Source organism: Beta vulgaris, chromosome 1 (genome assembly GCF_026745355.1).
Source record: "Beta vulgaris subsp. vulgaris cultivar EL10 chromosome 1, EL10.2, whole genome shotgun sequence".
NCBI classification, from domain to species: domain Eukaryota; kingdom Viridiplantae; phylum Streptophyta; class Magnoliopsida; order Caryophyllales; family Amaranthaceae; genus Beta; species Beta vulgaris.
In genome coordinates, this window is record NC_079202.1 from 63,579,845 (window position 1) to 63,594,771 (window position 14,927).

Sequence of the window (14,927 nt, forward strand, 5' to 3'; positions counted from 1 at the left end):
ACAATGTTTCTTCTAAAGTTGTAGGGCTTTGACCATCTTATGGCTATATATAAAGTTGGAAAAATGATTCTTGCTCCATAAATTCCAGAATTAAACAACTTTTATTAAAACTTATGTAGTTATGTAGACAATGTAATCCCAAACTAAAAACCCGCCTAAGTCCTAACAATGCTTGGTAGCTAGGAAAAATATAACTCTTAAACTTGGGTCAACTTTTGTAAATTAACAAAAACTTCATGGTGGTCTGTGGAATTGCAAGCCTTAGTTGCTAAGATAGCACTAGCAGCTTCAGTAAGATGCAGGCCATCAAAGTAGACATATTTGTCCCTGTTTGGGCATGTTTTACCCCCCTTAATGCAACTACCTAGCTTGCTCATTTCACAGCACGCACAATCAGCATTAGTGAAACCTGCAAAAAAATTAAAGAAACAAAGTATAATATAACAAGGAGTATTATTATCAAATTGATACAAAATAATATAGCAAAAATGCTTCAGGTAAGATGCATGCATGAAAGGCGAGCAATCAATTGAGGAAAATCTTAAGTATGATACTTACGTACTAAGGATTTGTTCTGTTCAACTTATTTTAACTTATATAAGATCTTATAAAATCATATAATATAAGATAAGATTAGGTAAATAAGATAAGATACTCTGTTAACTTATTTTCACTCATTTCAGAACAAAAAAAAAATAAGACAAAATAAGTTAAACAAAACAGACTTTAAAAGCTATTTGTAATTATCATAATTGATTTTGCCACAAAATATTCAATAAAACAGGCTTACGGTAATTTATTGTATAACGAGAGTAATTTTTGTCGTAAATGTGTCATTTAATATCGGAGTCACGACTCATTAAAGGTAAAAAGTTACCTTTGTTTAAAGTGACCCTTTTGACTTGAACATTTGTATTTGGGTCCAGGGTTGCCCCAGGTTGCTATTGTGTTTTCGAACTTGATATGCATTTTTTTTCATTCCTACTAAAATATATTAAGGAAAACTTAACATCTAAAAGATACAAATATAATAATGTGAACACATAAAATATGATTAAAAGTAGGTTGAGATAGTAATTGTTTCATGTTATAATAGAAAGAGGTCACAGTTCAAATCACAGGTCACACCTAAAATTGCCTCGAAATAAACGTAAAGCCATCCACATATTCGTTCCAAGCGACATGAATCCTTGCCAATGACCTACCATGTCCCTAGGAGGCATCTCGTGACGATCGGAGCTCGGGCCCCAGGAAAATCCGAAAGCGTGTATTATAACCTTCAATGTTGGCTGTTTTTGCGACACTTTTGGACTTTTCTTGTCTTGGTCATATTTTCTCCCGAAGCATTCCAAGGAGTGACGACATAGCTTGTAATGTTGCGTGGGTGCTTGGCACAATTCACATTGCCCCAAAAAGCCTTTGAACACCCCATTTGTTCATTTCTCGTGCCCAACATTGCCTCGAAATGAACGTAAAGGTATCCACAAATTCGTTCTAAGCCACATGACTCCTCTCCAATGACCTCCCATGTCCCTACGAGGCATCCCATCGCGTTCGACGCTGGGACCTCGTGAAAGTCCGAAAGCGTGTATTATAACCTTCAATTTTGGCTATATTTGCGATATTTTTGACTTCTTCGGGCTTGTTCATATTTTCTCCCGAAACATTCCTAGGAGTGTCGACGTGACTTGTGATCACATTTGCATTGCTTTGAAAAGCCTCTAAACACCCTATTTCTTCAATTCTGGTGAAACTCAAAATTGGCTCGCAATGAACGTAAAGGCATCCACATATATCCGTCCAAGCGACATGACTCTTTTCCAATGACATACCATGTCCCTAGGAGGCATCCCACGGCGTTTAGAGCTCGAACCCCGAGAAAGTCTGAAAGCGTGTATTATAACCTTCAATTTTGGCTGTTTTTGGGACATTTTTAGACTCTTTCGGGCCAGGTCATATTTTCTCCAGAAACATACCTAGGGGTACCGACATGATTTGTAACATTGCACGGCTGCTTGGCACAATTTGCATTGCCTCGAAAAGCCTTACAACACCCTATTTCTTCATTTCTGGTGAAACCCGAAATTGGCTCGAAATGAATGTAAAGGCATCCACATATATCGGTCCAAGTGACATGACTCTTTTCCAATGACATACCATGTCCCTAGGAGGCATCCCGCAGCATTCGAAGCTCGGACCCTGAGAAAGTCTGAAAGCGTGTATTTATTATACCCTTCAATTTTAGCTGTTTTTGCGACATTTTTGCACTTTTCTGAGCCTGGTCATATTTTCTCCCGAAATATTCCTAGGAGTGCCGACGTGACTTGTAATATTGCGTGGGTGCTTGACACAATTTGCATTGCCTCGAAAAGCCTTTAAACACATCATTTGTTCATTTCTCGTGAAACACAAAATTGCCTCGAAATGAACGTAAAGGCATCCACATATTCGTTTCAAGTGACATGACTTTTTTCCAATGACATCCCACGTCCCTAGGAGGCATCCCGTGACTTTTGGGGCTCGGACCCTGGGAAAGTCCGAAAGCGTGTATTATAATCTTCAATTTTGGCTGTTTTTGTGACATTTTAGGACTTTTTCGGGCCTGGTCATATTTTCTCCTGAAACAATCCTAAAAATGCTGATTTAACTTGTAACATTGCGCGGGTGCTTGGCACATTTTTGTTGCCTCGCAAAAGCCTCTGAACACCCCATTTGTTTATTTCTCGTAAAACCTAAAATTTATGATTAAATAACTATTGTTGCATAGAAATCTGTTGTATTTTATTTATTACCGACAAAAGATGTATATAATAGGGCATAGACTATAGAGTTAGCTTATTTTTAGTTGGTAAAATATCATTTTGTGACTGAAGATAATTGAGGCAGGAAATTCTCCAGTCTTTCAAAGTAATTTTGTCCTCACGAGTTTCGAAAATGAAAAACATGGTCTTCATGAGAATGTCCATGCTAAATAGATTTTTAGATTTTTTTTGATATTTTTTGATTTACACATCGTTACTTCCACTTCTGTAGTTTTGCAAGTGAGGTTTTCTTTTTTCATAATGCAAAGTGATGGCCTTCGGGTTTATTTTACCAAGAGGGTTAATTCTCTGGTAGCTTCTTATTGTATTATGTCTTTTTCTATATGGTAATTTAAATTTTTATTGTGGACACTTAAAGCATTAATAAAAGTTGGTTGAGATGGTAATTGTGTCATGTTATAATAGCAAGAGGTCACGTGTTCAAATCTTGTTGCAAGCTGATTTTACATTTGCTAATCGACATGACTTATTTACGCATTGGACAATTCTAGTGGAGTAACATATGTGACATGTGGCGTGTATACATTGTCACACTTGCCTTTTAGTATATTTATATACATTTACTCATTTTTACTTAAAATAAAATGAATTGTTTGGTAGAAAATAATTGAACTTTTTTTAATAGGTAAGAGATCATATAGGCTGCCCTCACACTCAACCCTCACCTAGAGGCCCATTACAACCATACACCCAAGCCCCTAACCCTCTCTTTCCTTAATTCTCAAGCAAATACTTGGGATAGGAATTGAACCCTGGACTTTGCTGGAAAAGATGCGACAACTCACTATTTGAGCCAACAAAAATTACTATTTTGCCTAAAAAGTAACTTATTTAACAATAAATTTTCCGACACACTTATTATAAATTTGCTAATCCTTTATAGTTTATACATATAACCGTCATTAGGACCACATGTAGCAAAATCTAATAATGTAATAACTTTTGAGTAAAAAGGAAATACCTATTGCCTTTGCATTTTTTATTATGTCCTGGATGATTTTGGCCGAGTTGACAACAGAAAATTGAGCCTCGGGCATTTTTTGGTCCTTGTGTTTAACCATAATCATCAACTGTTGATAAAAGAAATGAACAGCTTCATTCAATTCTTTTACACAATCTTTTCTCTCCTTGGTTAAGACTGGATTGCATCCAACTGGATACGCAGATAGCAATAAGAATTTCCTAGCTCCCATATCATACAGTTGCTGCATTAATTTAACAAATTCACGATTAGCAAGTTAAAAAACTATATTCGCTTTGGATTTTCTAGACTTCTAAAAAAACTCTACCTTGTAGAACTCTAGAGGATCCAGACTCATCATAAGGCACTCTTAGGGTAAGTTGATGTTGAGCTGAATTCATTGATTTTGAGCATTAATTCATGATTTTGATCTTTTTTTTTTAACAAAAATGCGGATTTTAAGTTAAACTAGTTTTTAGGTTCGGACAATTTCCCGAGTACTTAAATATTTCATTTATTAGTATTTTACATTGAAATTATAACACCAAATATTGCTTGGTTTAGTGGTTAAAACATTATTAGTGCACAAGCTTAAGGTGATGAGATCAAATCTTATACCATGCATAATCTAATTTTTTAATTGTACTTTAAGAGATAGTGCCACGTGACACATTTCATTATTGAGGAACACCTTTTAATATATTAGTATAATTTCTTTGAGATTTAATCCAAGATGATGATGAGGCGTACCTTGAGTTGAGCAGAAAACCGAGTCACAAGCTTTGCAGCAAATTCCAAAGGAGACAAAATATGAGTTTGTTGCAAGAGGTAATATAAAGAATAATCGTTGTTTCCTGCTCCCACCAAAAACAAGTAATGAGGAAGTATTATTTGTGCTTTACATCCAATCTGGCTTTCCAACTGAGGCAAAATGTCATCCTTAAATTTCTTTATTTGCTTGTTAAGACTTGTAACGCCCTGTTTAGAAACATAAATCAAGAAAAAGATCAATCTACGTATGGGGATCTCACCGTGATTCAAATCCCCGCCTTTATAATTTACATCTGTGTGTATATACTTCCTCTGTAACAAAATAGATGTTACACTTTCTATATATGGTTGTAAGAAAATACTTCCTCCGCCTTTATTACTTAAAATGTGATGATTTAAGTTGATCTAGTTGGGATAAAACATCAATTTCACAAGATGGAATTCAAGAAGCCTATATATATTCGAATAAATTAGGATTTAGGCTTACCAAAAGAGCACCAGTTTCATCTTGGATACCTGATCCACCAGAAGCAAAATTGACACCATTAACCATTGAATCACCCTTGTTTCGAAGGTCGAAAAAGGGTGGAATGAGAGGGAGATTGAGGCGATTAGCGATAAGATCAGCTACGTTCTTTCCGTTCGAAAATCTGCCTGTTGGACCTGATGGAAAATCAATACCATATGGCATAAAATTTGCCTTGGTAAAGTCACCAAATAATTGATTGTTGTTTCCATTATCAACGATAGAACTACCAAAGACGAACATTCCTCGCAAACTATTACCATTTGTTGGTGTGGCATTGTTGTTGCAGCTGCTAGCGAATACAAAGAATGAGAGGGGGATCAGAAGATGTATGGGATTGGTTGATGGAGTTCTAGGCATAATTTATGTAGGAGTAAAGGAGTGGAGGATTTGATCAAAAGATCTCTTGAAATGAATTTTTTTCCTTCTACTATCTTAGGCAAAAGAGCCATTTTTATACTAGTATCTCCGTATTTTTTTAGTTGCATTATTTGGTTTTGTGGCATTATTTATCAACCAACTTTGTTAAATTATCTCGCATTACTATATAAGAAATAAAATATAGTCAGGTGGAGTCTTGTTAGATTCCTCCCAATGCGAGAATTCCAAATATCAATTTTTTATAATTTTTACTTATACCCAATAAGAGATATTAACGTTCAAAGAATCGTCTCGACAAATGTTGTATGATTTTATTTTAGTTAGATAATACACAGAATTATAATAAATACATGCGAAGTCTATATTAGTAGTAGTTGATCATGCAACATGACTCGCTGATAAATAGTACTAATGAGGTTTTTTTATTTATTTATATGAGCCACGAAAGCAGCACAAAGTACAAAGAAGGGGAGGGGGATTCGAACCTATGACTTATCGTTCACAACAGCTCAATTTTAATCACTCGGCCAAGAAATTTTTTGGTTTACTAATGAGGTTACTAAACATGCGACTCATCAGACATCGAACCAACTGTTAATGCACGTGAAATTAAAATTAAGTCTCTAAAGTGGATGCACCAGTCCAAATTAAGAGATATGTTAATGTTCTTATTTACTACTAAAAAAAGAAAGGAGATTAATGCAAACATTGACTTCAGAGATCTGGCAGTTGAATTCTAGTTTTAATGATCTATTGATCCAAACTAGTAGTAGTACTATATCATTAACTGCGCCATATGTTGCATGGTCACCAATACTTTTTAACACTGAAAAATTGGTGCCGCAAAATTGGCTCTTACCACAAAAATAAAAGTAAGAGATACGTCTTTTCTTTTTTTTTCCTCTATCTATGAAGGGGAGGGACATTGTCAATAATGCCTCTAAATACGGTGAATTTAACATACATGATATGTGGCAGTTCTGTAGACATCCATTAACATATGAAGAAATCGAACATATGTTCTGAAGCATCACATTTGATATCCCCGAATGTATAATCTTAGGTCGGTCTTGTCTTAGAAGTTATATCTATTTTCTTTTTTTTTTTGTCCGTATATTCTCGAAGAACTTTTTTATTGAATTGTCACCATCCAAATTCATGCATTATCTAGTACATATTGATATAGTACAATACTTAAATACTTCATTAACTTGAAGCATGGGAATATCTTTAAGCCAAAGGACATCCATGGCAATGCACTATGCAAGGAACGTAAAGCAAATAAAATCCCTAGATTATTACAACTTTAGAGGTGAGCATGAACAAGTTCACAAAGATTAAATGGATAAACTTCCGAAGGGTCGGAAGATGTATAAGCCTTTGTTGCTATGATCGTGCTAAAAGACTCTGTGATGTGTTGGCCATCAAAATAGGCATAGTTATTCCTGTTGGCACATATGTTGCCGTTTGGTATGCATGACAACCCATTTGATGAAACTTCACAACAAGGGTTACTCACATTGCTCAAACCTACACAATTATGAAATAACAAAAATTAATCTCCATTAGCATTAACACGTCAAATGACATTAAGAAACATTATGTTCAACAAATATGTTAGTTAATATTATACTACCTCCGTTTGAAATTAATTGTTACACTTTGACATTTTACACTATTCACAATTTGCACTTTGACCCTCGTTTGTGATTTATACGTGAATAAAAACATAATAATGTGGGATCTTGTTAGATTCGTATTAGTATGTATTTTATTAATATGTAGTTTTTATATTTTTTACAAATACAAAATTAGAGATATAAGGGCTCAAAATAGTGCATCGGCATGCGTGAAAAGTGTAAGTGTAACAATTAATTTGAAACGGAGGTAGTATATAGAAGTCTTTAGCTATTGCATGTACGTCCAACTCTTAGACTTTGTATAGGTGTAAAAAAAATTTAATGTCCAGTTTTATTGATAGTTATTCTAGGAATCTATATAACATAGACACATGGACAAATGATACGCTTGGTAACTCAATTCAGCTATCTTAAGTTCCCCGGAGTTGTAATGTATAAGGTTTGAGGTACTTAATTAAGTACCTAGAGTTATTTGGCAAAGTACCTATAAAAGTTAGCGAGCATAAACTAACTTAATATATATGTTACCTAATTATTATTTTTTTGTTAATTAGGAAAGATAATTACTCTGAAAACCAATTTGTGTTAGGTTACTAGTCTGCAGGGTACACCAACTCAGAGGATGGGTACAAGGCTAAACAAATGTTCCAACATATTATTGGGATGAGAATTCAAATCTTGGACAATGTCCTACAATTCGAGATGGTACTCCACTGAGTTACCAACTCTCCCTTAGATATGTTACTTTAATATTTCTGATCATGTTAAGAAGTTGATTTTTTTTTTATCACATTTCCATCTTATTAAATTATCCTAATATTTTTTACAAATAAAATAGAAGATACTTAAACAACTAAATTTACCAAACTCATGCAATTAGGTGATCTAGTAGTGTTGGCTACTTATTTTAATTTTAGTTGATGCAATTGAATTTTAAAATCTTATCAGTTTTAACACTTTTTTTTAACTACTATTGCAAAATATAACCAAAGATGCATATTTGTGGCCAATTTCTATTTTAGCATAAAGAAAAATAGAAAATGTCGTCAGTACTTAGATACCAGCTTCTTCCGTTTTGTTTTAAATGAAATATTAGGTGAAATGACACTATTCATTGATTAAGTTTGACTCCAATTTATCGCCATTATATTAAAAAAAAACATAGTCAAGTGGGATCTTGTTAGATTCGTCTCGATGTATACTATCAAAGTATAACTTTTTTGTATTTTTTACGTATGCACAACTAAAGATATTAAGATTAAAGAAGCGCGTATGAATTGCGTGAAAAAGCAAACATTTCATTTAAAGAAGTCAAATTTTTTTTTGGCTTTCCTCAAGCCAAAACGCATCGTTTTGGCTCATTTTTAGCCAAAACGACGCGTTTTGGCTGGGGAAAGCCAAAAATAATAATTTTCGTCAGATCAGGCAGTGGGTCCCACTCCCACGCCTGATCATCATTTCACTCATCCCAACCCATTTTTTTCCCCCAATCACTCCCATTCACCTCATGATCTTTTTTTTCAATTGTGATTAAGAGCACTTTTTTCTCAATCATCAACTTGATCTTTATTTTCACTCATGAGTAATGGTGCTCTAATACTTCCTCCGTTTTGAAATACTTAAACACTTCTCTTAAAAAACTCTCACATAAAAAAGAGAAGTGTTCCATTTATTTTAAAACGGAGGAATTCCAAGTATAGAAATATTAGACTTTTTTGCTATAGCTCAAGAAGCTCTTAAATAAAATGGAGAAGTGTTTCACTTATTTTAAAATGGTTAAAGTATAATCTACATACGTATTAGACTTTTTTGAGATAGAGATTGTACCAATTACCTGCTAAACCGGGGTTGTTTATAATGTCTGTCATGATTTTAACAGAATTGAGAACAAGAATTTCTGAACCTGGCATTTGTGATTTGATCTGATTGACCATTGATATCAATTGATCATAAAATATGGAAACCACAGCATTTGGCCCTGGTAAGCATCCTTGGCCTCTGCTCACAACAGGGCTGCATCCTAAGGGATACACTGATAGCAGTAGGAAATTCCTTGCTCCCAAGTTGTATAATTTCTATCATATTTCATTCATCATAATAACAAAAAAATAATAATGATTAGACATTTAGTATTAATGGATTTTATATAATGCATCATTTGCTCCTTTCACTAGTATTTGGACCCGAAAGTCGCTCCGGATGGTATTTTTTCGGAACTTGATATGCATTTTTTTTTTTCATTTGCATTAAATATAATAAAGAAAAATCAAATTGTAAAGGGACAAATATAATAATGTGGACATTTAAAGTATGATTAAAAGTTGGTTGAGATAGTAATTGTGTTATATATATTAGTAATATGTCACAAGTTCAACTAATCAATGTGATCGTGGGATAGAAGCGAAAGGAGGGAGGTGGGGTTGGAGGAGCGAGAGAGGATGCGAAAGAATTGGTGTTGGTGTTTCTTTGCCTCCACTTTCGTTGGTGTTACCGTATCATGGTGTTGTGATTGTTTCTTGTTGTTGTCTAAATAGTCATCAACTTATTTCAACAGGTTACAAATTAAATAGGGTAAAATTGTGGGATTATTTTCGGCTGATGAGCAAGTTGTAAGATTATTCCCGTCCATTTTTCCTATTTAGAAACCCTTATATATCTTTTTATATTTCTCACCTAAAATCTTGACATAATCTTCTAAAATTCTTTTTAATATATAAGAAAAAAAATCATGTGAAAAGTCTTGTTTTAATTACGAACAGTTCTTAATAACAGTTAATCGTTATAATTTTTATTAATATATCACAACGATAAACATGGTAAAAAAAACTGTTAGTGCTCACCTTGAGTTGATCAGAATAAGTAGAGATGAGTCTTTGAGCAAAGGCTTGAGGAGACTGACCCATTGGTCCAAGTAAGAAGTAATTTAATAGGTAGTCATTATTTCCAGCACCAATCAGAAACAAATAGTCAACGAGTATCTCTGTTCTTTGACATCTTAGCTGGCGCTCTAATTCTGGCAAGGTTACCCCTTCGAAGTTTCTGATTTGCTCATTTAAGGGGATCACTCTCCCCTATATAAAAAAAAATATTCATCAAAAGTATTAAAAGAGACGGTCTAATTTTATATTAAAATTAAACCTGGTTATTAAATGAATTAAACTAATCATCAAAAGAAATTAATCTAGTCATTATTGGACTAATTTTCTTTTTAATATTGGGCTTACTATTGCCTAATTTTAATTTGAAAATAGACGGTTTCTTACAAGACAAACTAATTAGGTTTAATTCATAAGATAAGACACAAAAAATGAGTTTGTAAGCCCGTAATTTGTATGAACTTTATAGCGTGTAGTCATTTATATGGCTTTAAAAGACTATATTAATTAGGTTGAGACTTGAGAGATGTCTCATAGGTTTATTTAGGGCTGGTAATTAGGTCGGGTTGGTTCAATTTCATATTGCCCTGAATTATATTTCTAGTCACTAACCTAAATACGACCCGATTCTAATTTCAAGTCAAAAACCATGAACTAAACTCGACCTTTTCTATTTCGAGTTATCCGAAACCAATTCAAAATAACCTGAAATGAACTATACATGCTAAGTTATGAAAGTTTGGATTAATCATGACCTGAAATGAAATTTAAATGATTCAAGAAATGGGTTTAGCCCAATACAAATAAGAATAATAGAAGATAGGTTGAACAAGATATAAAAGTTTGCGTTAATTTCATGTTAACCCTCAACAAATTTTTATTAATAGTGGGTATTCTACCCCCTATGCGTAGACAAAGTGTTTTTTTTCCTTTATCTATAGAGTATTTGTCATTTCCATTGTTTAGGTAATTTTTTTGGCAACGTCATTTCCATTGTTATTGTTATTATGGAGTAGTTAGTAGGTGTTGAGTAGTCCAAGCTTCTCATTTAAATATGGGGTGGAGCCATAGGTCAGGTAGAGAGGTTGTAAACTTGTAGCTTTATTTAATTAATAAAATAAATTCTGAATTTTATTTATATAACAAGTAGTTAAAGGATGCATCACGTTATATGACCAGGTTATTGGACTTTATCATATATAGATGTAAGAATATATATAAAGATATCATGTAGCATGACAAAGCAATAATATCGTAGTATGAGTCTATGGGTTGTGATGCGCAACAATACGAATATACTTATTTTGCTTTGTGTAACAAATTAATCATGAAATTTTACATATATATATCCAAATGCTCACACTATCTTCTCTCTTGCTAGTGCATTTGTCACATGAACTAGCACACAAGGCACATGAGCATGTATATGATTATGTAAATTAAACCATATATATATATGTATATAGAACGAAAGTATATGTACTTACTTGCTTTGAATAATTTGGCTATTGATCAGAGAACATATGGAGGGAACAAAATGATCTAATTGTACAAGTATGGAGAATAATATATTATATAGTGTTACAATACAGGCCTAAAACTTGCTAGTAAAAGTTCCTACTATACTTTTACATACAATATTACTCCAATACTAATCCTTGCACTATACTTACTTAATCTAGACACAAACATAATCTATATGAGTTAGTTACATATAGTAGTGCAACATTTAAAGCGTGTTTGACAATAATTTTTAAAGAGTTTTTACAGGTTTAACATATCAACTTATAGCATTGTTATTGGTAAAAAATGATGACATTTTATGAGATAGTATTCTACAGTAATTCATTGATTGGGGTAGATAGTGATTTAGAAAAGTTCAAAGAAACTAGGTTTAGGGATAGAGGTAGTTTTAAATTAGTTGCTCGTCCATTTTTTGTTCTTTTAATAATTTATCAGTTAGATTTACTAATAACAATACTGATTATTATAAAAACTAACTATACAGTTACCAGCTAGTATAACCAACTGCTAACTGTTACCACGACAACTACTTTTACCGAGCATACCCTTAAATTAGATGCTTAGAGAGAAGTAAATTTACCACAACTAAACCAGTTTCATCAAGGATGCCAGAACCACCAGAAGCAAAGTTGACCCCATGAAGGATTGCATCTCCTTTGGTTTGAGGATCAGCAAAAGCTGGAATTAATGGAAGTTTAAGATAGTCACCGATAACATCAGCTACATTCTTCCCATTTGAGAATCTACCCGTTACACCCGCAGCAAAATCAACACCATATGGTGGATAGTTAGCCTTGGCTAAGGTACCAATAATATTGTTGTTGTTTCCATTATCGAATATTGAGGTACCAAAGATGAACATCCCTTTAAACCCACCTCCATTTTTGGGCTTTTTAGCATTGCAAAGACAAGCAAATGATATGAAACAAAGGAAGATAATATATAAGCAATTGCGTAAACTCATTATATCATGGGTTTTTTTTGTAGGGATTTATATCTTTAATGGAGGAGTTATATTATATAGGAGGAAAGAGCAGGCAAATTGTGAGGAATGTGTCTTTGGAATCAGTGTTTCTTCAAGCTTATGTTTGGATTTTTATAATTGTTTGCTTTTAATGGGTTTGACGATCTTTGTATATTGCGTAAGAGGGTTGATTTTGCTGACTTGTTTTATACTCCCTCCGTCTCAAAATATAGTTTTCATTTCCATTTTGGGTGTCCCAAAATATAATTCTCATTTCCATATTTAGTTCCACATTTTTCCGTAATTTGTCTAGAAAGACCGTGTCCCATCATTTATTTGCTTCTTCAATTTTGTTTTTTCCTTAATTTATTCAACCAAAATGTTTTTTTCCTTCTGAAGTATAGGGATTGGCATAAAATGTAATAAACATCACTTTTAAAAGTCAAAAAATCATAAAATACTCTTTTTATTATCAGAAAGAGGAGAGAGAAAAACAAACCACACAAGTTTGTGATGGGCAATCTTGTCATTTTGTCACTTTCTTTTATTCATTTAAGGTATGTTTCACTTATTTCGAAACGTTCTAAATTAGTAAGTGTTTCACTTATTATAGAACGGAGAAAGTGTCGATTTGTTGCCTTCTTGGATGGACAACTTGTGCAGGTGCTAGGTAGCAAGATGGGCGGGCCATGCGTGGTCATGCAAAATTAAGCCCATGCAAGTATTACGAGAACTCGATTCGAATTTGATCCGAGTATGACTCAATTCGAGAACGAAAAAATACAATCTAAATCCAATTTATGAAAAATTGACTCCGGAATAGGGGATGGGTATGAACTCAAGACCCGACCCATACACAGTTGGACGTGACCTATTGTTAAGGGTCTAGATGTAAAATATTGAGACTCATTGAGTCTGGGTCGAATTTGGGTTTGGGTGTTAAATTCGAGTTTGGGGTTGGGTCTCATGAATTCAGACCCACACCCGTCCCGTAAACCCATTTTAGTTTCTACGTACTACGTACATATGTGTATTATAATACAATATATATAAATCGTAATAAATTTTTTTTACCAAGACTGAAGTCAATTTGTTGTGGATATTGTTATTTTAAATGTTTGTACAAGAATTAAACTATTTTTTTATTCTTTTATCATTTTAATAACTAAAAAAACAGGTGTAAAATATTTGTAGGTTAAAAAAACAATGGAAACTCCTAATATGCTTGAGATTCATTTAAGACCCGTTTTGGACCCAGGACCCGCCGGACCCATTGAATCTTGGTAAGGGTTCAAATTTTCTAAACCCTGTGGTTCTGGGATGGGTTTAATTTGGGTCTAAATCTAAATTTTCGGGTCTAGTCCTAGGTCGAGCTAGCTAGACCCATCCCAGACCTGACCCCTGTCCATCCCTACTCCGAAGAGGAAGATCAGATATATAATTTGAAATTTTTCATTATTCCCATGCCCATCCAAAAAAATAACTAATATAATGTCAAGCAAGGAAATCGGTTAGACTTTGATCTACCAATTGCTTATAAAGCCTTTTTCGTTAGAGAAAGATGTAACTTGTAAGCAAAATAACTTATGGACTTATGGTAGCGTGTTAAATTATATAGAATATAAAAACGGGTTTGACTTATTCAATACTCCCTTTGTTTTCATTTAATTGCAATCACTAGGGGAAAAAACATAAAGGCTTGCGCAGGAAGGGATGTGCTTTTCGTAAAAGCGCAGCCCTACTAGTGAAGGGCTGCGCATTTTTAAATAAGCGCAGCCCTTCTGTAGGTAAGAAGGGTTGCGCTTTTAAAAAAGCGCAGCCCTACTAAGTGAAGGGCTGCGCTTTTTTAAAAAGCGCAGCCCTTCTGCTTAGTAGGGCTGCGCTTTTTTAAAAAAGCGCAGCCCTTCCTGAAAAAATTTGAAATTTCGGAATCGCGGCTTTGAAATATGAGCGGGATTCGTCTTATATATTATCCCTCATTCTCTCTCCTCTCTCACGTCCCTCATTATTCCTTTCCTCCTTCTCTCTCATCCTCTCTTCTCTCTCATCCTCTCTTCTCTCTCAAAAACTCCCATAAACATTTGCGACAAAAACCTTGAAATGATTTGCGCTAAACATGGCGACGGAGTCCGATTGCCTATTGTGATACCTTTTCGGAAGCGAAACGAGCCAACGAGTCAAACGCCGTGACGTTTAGGCTTTTTAAGCCATCTGAGTTCATTTAAGCCTCCAAATAGCCATTTTAAGTTTTTCCGAATTTTTTTTTCCTTTAAATTATATATTTGGGTTTTGTTTTATGTATTTAAACTTATTAGGTTGTAGTTCTTGTATTTTTTCAGATCTATAATGTTCTTGATACTTCTCTTTGTTTATATATTTTGATTAATGTTCTTGTATACTTCTCTTTGTTTTGATTAATGTTCTTGTATACTTCTCTTTGTTTTGATTAATGTTCTTGTATA

The 14,927-nt window shown here is 33.8% G+C and overlaps 2 protein-coding genes across 2 annotated transcripts; both read right to left on the reverse strand.

The window, feature by feature from the left end:
* Positions 1-158: 158 nt before the first annotated feature.
* LOC104890096 (GDSL esterase/lipase At1g71691) lies at positions 159-5,440 on the reverse strand. The gene is made up of 4 exons (XM_010675502.3): positions 5,042-5,440; positions 4,534-4,761; positions 3,784-4,027; positions 159-409 (listed from the first exon to the last, which is right to left on the reverse strand). The coding sequence occupies exons 1-4, from the start codon at positions 5,438-5,440 to the stop codon at positions 198-200; spliced, it is 1,083 nt and encodes a 360-aa protein (XP_010673804.2). The 3' UTR covers positions 159-197.
* Positions 5,441-6,577: 1,137 nt separating this feature from the next.
* Positions 6,578-12,614, reverse strand: LOC104890004 (GDSL esterase/lipase At5g08460). Its single transcript, XM_010675390.3, has 4 exons — positions 12,082-12,614; positions 9,942-10,172; positions 8,936-9,176; positions 6,578-6,991 (listed from the first exon to the last, which is right to left on the reverse strand). The coding sequence occupies exons 1-4, from the start codon at positions 12,463-12,465 to the stop codon at positions 6,768-6,770; spliced, it is 1,080 nt and encodes a 359-aa protein (XP_010673692.2). The 5' UTR covers positions 12,466-12,614; the 3' UTR covers positions 6,578-6,767.
* Between the last annotated feature and the right edge of the window lie 2,313 nt (positions 12,615-14,927).

Coding starts and splice junctions, on each gene's coding strand:
- LOC104890096 (XM_010675502.3), bottom strand. CDS start 5,440: ATGCCTAGAACTCCATCAACCAATCCCATACATCTTCTGATCCCCCTC. Junction 4,762..5,041: donor ATGAAACTGGTGCTCTTTTG/GTAAGCCTAAAT, acceptor GTTTCTAAACAG/GGCGTTACAAGTCTTAACAA. Junction 4,028..4,533: donor GGTTTTCTGCTCAACTCAAG/GTACGCCTCATC, acceptor AAATTAATGCAG/CAACTGTATGATATGGGAGC.
- LOC104890004 (XM_010675390.3), bottom strand. CDS start 12,465: ATGAGTTTACGCAATTGCTTATATATTATCTTCCTTTGTTTCATATCA. Junction 9,177..9,941: donor CTTATTCTGATCAACTCAAG/GTGAGCACTAAC, acceptor GAAATATGATAG/AAATTATACAACTTGGGAGC. Junction 6,992..8,935: donor AAACAACCCCGGTTTAGCAG/GTAATTGGTACA, acceptor ATAATTGTGTAG/GTTTGAGCAATGTGAGTAAC.